The sequence below is a fragment of the Lutjanus erythropterus genome, chromosome 15, assembly GCF_056507025.1.
Source record: "Lutjanus erythropterus isolate fLutEry1 chromosome 15, fLutEry1.hap2, whole genome shotgun sequence".
Lineage (NCBI taxonomy): Eukaryota > Metazoa > Chordata > Actinopteri > Lutjaniformes > Lutjanidae > Lutjanus > Lutjanus erythropterus.
In genome coordinates this window covers 9,517,425-9,520,908 of record NC_139331.1, presented here as the reverse complement: position 1 = coordinate 9,520,908, position 3,484 = coordinate 9,517,425, and the positions used below count along the sequence as shown (strand labels likewise).

Genomic DNA, 3,484 nt, shown 5'->3' with positions numbered 1-3,484 from the left:
TTGGGCAAGAAATAGGCAATGCAGTAACAAAATCTTGATTCATATTTTAACAGAATTGCCTAATTTGACAGTTTGATTGGACTTTTGTGAATCTGCTACGTTGCGTTGGATGAACCTCATTTGCAGAAAGTTGAGGTATATTTGTGATTGTGGATTTGATGTACATCAAGACATACAGATGTGGTGTGTCTGCACCAGCCTCAGCAGCTGGAATAGACTCACAGCCAGGACTGGATATGGGTGACAGACTGCTGCTGAATAGCATGGAGGATTTTCACTTGACTTTGCTCCTTTAAATCCGTAAGTTAGACATGTAAAAATAACTAATAATAATTAGGAAGCTATCACCTTGTTGGAGCTATATTTAGTTGTAATGATTTTCTTGGCTATAATGTAGATTAATGTGGAAGCCATTGTTTGAGTTAAAATAGCAAACATGGGTCAGACAGTCTGAACTGTCGCTGAAAAGTTTGAACACCCGGCTTTGGGCACCTGTGAAGGAGTTAAGAGGTCAAATGGTTTGATGTAAGACTGGGAGAATGCATGAATAAACAAGAACAACACCTTCAAGGCAAAAGGTGCAAAAGGAAGCAAAAGACGGACACACTGGTCATAAAACTGCAGCTCAGGATGAGTGATTAAAGTAACATTATGATTAAACAGTTTGAACAGTTTGTGAGATATCTTCTTTCAGCTGAAGTGTTTTCTCTTGCTGTCACTCCATGGATATTTGATAAGGTTACCCTGAAATGAGCTAAATCTTATGCAGTGTAATACAGCAGCTGTGCTTCCCAGCTGTTGACTGCATTGTATTTGTTCTAGCAGGAGTTGTTCTGTCCACATCTATTTGAATCAGGGATGACAGACTTAAATATTAGAAATACCACCAAGTGTAATGCAATACAATTCAACAGCAACATAAACAGCCTTCCCAGTGGAGAAATACAGTTGAATCAACACCTCAAAAAAAAAAAACTCTACTTTTTTGAAAGCAGGCTTTATTGAGTTGCTGCTGTATTTGACTGTATTAACTCAGAAACTGACAACTAAATGTATATTACTGTTGAAATTAGGCCCACATGTCCACACGCTTGATTAATACTGAGACAAAAATGAGACATTTTAAGATCCTGGACTTTGAAAAGCTGTGACATTCTGACAATTTGTAGATGTTACAGTCTTGAATTAAACATGACAGCCTAACTTTAGTCTTTGTTGTTATTTAATAACAACTAATAAAAGAACTTCTACAGAGGCAAGTAAAGATTAACTGTGTAAGCCTTTGTTTTACAGCTTAATTTTTCATTTCTCATCAGAAAGTAGAGATCAGTGGCCAAATATTGTAAAATAATATGACACTGTGTGTTGGTTTTCCTCCTGTCCTCCCCAGTTTTTGAGTCACCAGCCCACTGAAGGTGTTACTAAACAGGAGTCATGTAGGATCTACTCTTAACCAGCTTGAGCAGTTTTAAGTTAAACAAAATCCTTAACTTAATCTTAAGTTTTCAAATGAAGGATTTTTACTTTAAATGTAACATTGGTCCAAAATGTAACTTATTTTGGCAGTTTAATGAATATGGGCCCTGATCTGATAGCATGATAACAGTGATGAGAATAAGATGATGAATAAACATTTAAAACTCAAAGTAAAGTTTCTAAAGTGTAGAGACTGAAGCAAACACATCTCACATGCAAAAGTGTCTTTATTGAAAAGCAGGAAATGTGCAGAATAAAGTGATACAGAGTTCTAATATTGAATCATTCATTAATATCATTGTTGAAAAGTAGTTTGATTGATTTGACTGACATCAAGTTTAACAGTAAAACTCATACACCATTGATACTTTCTGATATCAGCATTAGTACTGTAATATAATGAATCACATTGTTTTATATAGAAAAAGAGAAGAAGTTAAATGATCCCCAAATGATTGAACAACATTTTTGGAAAGTGCTTTCTACTTGTATGTAGGATTCTCAGCTCTTTTGACATGAAGACTTTCTCAGGCTTTCTGATAAACACACAGGAACTCAGTAGAGCCTTCATTGCCTGTGTTGAGACTTCTTCTAATAACATTGACACCAGCCTTCTCATATGCGTCAGCAGCATATGTGTTGAGAAGCAGGGTGATGGTCTTGATGGGATCGCTGAGATCTTCTTTCTTGTACCACAGGTACACCAGGTTACCGCTGGTCCCCTCATTGAGGTTGACACTCACTGACTGGTAATTTTGCTGCTGAAGCTCCTGATACTCGTCATTATTGGTGGAGATTTGCAGATCAGTGAGAGCCTGTTTGGAGTTGTTGGTCTGATGGTACCAGATGAAGACAGGGGATCCTCCTGCCCCCCTGTTAGTATCTTCATCCACACGGATGTAACCTTGCTTAAATTTGTCGGCGTCTGATGTGTATGAATCAGTGGCAGTGACATCACAGATGTAGGTTTGCGTCTCTCTCTTCACCCAGATGTGGATCCAGGCTCCACCAGCATTGCGGTTCAGATCACAGGTCAGTCTCTCCCAGCCATCACTGAACTTCTTAGCTTCAGCACGAACATCTGCAGTGACATCAACCTCCACGATGGGAGTGTCGTACTCTGTTTTCCCTCTAAAGTACCACAGGTTGATGATGTCACCCTTGTTTCCAGCGTTGAGGTTTTCAGGGATCTTTGTGTACCCTGCATTGATCAATCCAAGAGCCATCTCATCGGTGAATGTAAGTTGAAGCCTGGTGATTGGCACTGAGCCATGCTTGTACCAAAGATAGATGTTGTTTCCTCCTGCCCCTTTGTTCAGATCAACATCAATTTTCTTGAAGCCATGATGTAGGAGCCTTTGCTCATCAGCTTCATCAAGGGACACCTTAAGGTCTGTGATGTACTTGGACATTGTGGGCAACTGAAGAGAAGAAAGAAGATCATGAGTAAACAGAATAAGACATACAGTTAACAGCACGACTGTGAATTTTCAGCTGAGCTCCAATATAATCATGATAAATTAAAATATCACTTATCAAATATGGATCATTATATTATAGACTGTCAAAGTTAATGTGATAATAACACATTTCCGCAAATAAACAACTATGATGTGTTGTTATTTTTCACCAATCTGTAAAATTGCATCTTTAAACTGTAATGGATTAACTGTACTGCATCCTTCAATATTATAAGAAAGAATAGACGAAAATACAAGTAATATCAGTATATATAATATGTAGCATTTTAACTGTGATTAATCGCAATTAATCACAGAGTAGTATTGCGATTAATCAAGTTAATTTTTTTAATCATTTGACAGCCTTAATAATAACACATTCACGCAAATTCCTTTTAACACCACTATTTGACACTTGATTAACTCATGTTCTGTTATACTGGCCAGACACATAGTTTGAATCAGCTGCCAGAAATGAATCAGCTCACAGTTGTGAAGAAACAAGCTTCCCTACTACCTGACAATGTAAACAGGTTTGTCTGTTTAGG

At 37.6% G+C, this 3,484-nt stretch overlaps 1 protein-coding gene across 1 annotated transcript; it reads right to left on the bottom strand.

Moving 5' to 3' along the window:
• Nucleotides 1-1,999: 1,999 nt before the first annotated feature.
• On the bottom strand, nt 2,000-3,070 carry LOC146314068 (uncharacterized). The gene has a single exon (XM_084737670.1). It carries the CDS (start codon nt 2,886-2,888, stop codon nt 2,004-2,006), a length of 885 nt encoding a protein of 294 aa, XP_084593796.1. The 5' UTR covers nt 2,889-3,070; the 3' UTR covers nt 2,000-2,003.
• Nucleotides 3,071-3,484: the final 414 nt, after the last annotated feature.

Coding starts and splice junctions, on each gene's coding strand:
- LOC146314068 (XM_084737670.1), bottom strand. CDS start 2,888: ATGTCCAAGTACATCACAGACCTTAAGGTGTCCCTTGATGAAGCTGAT.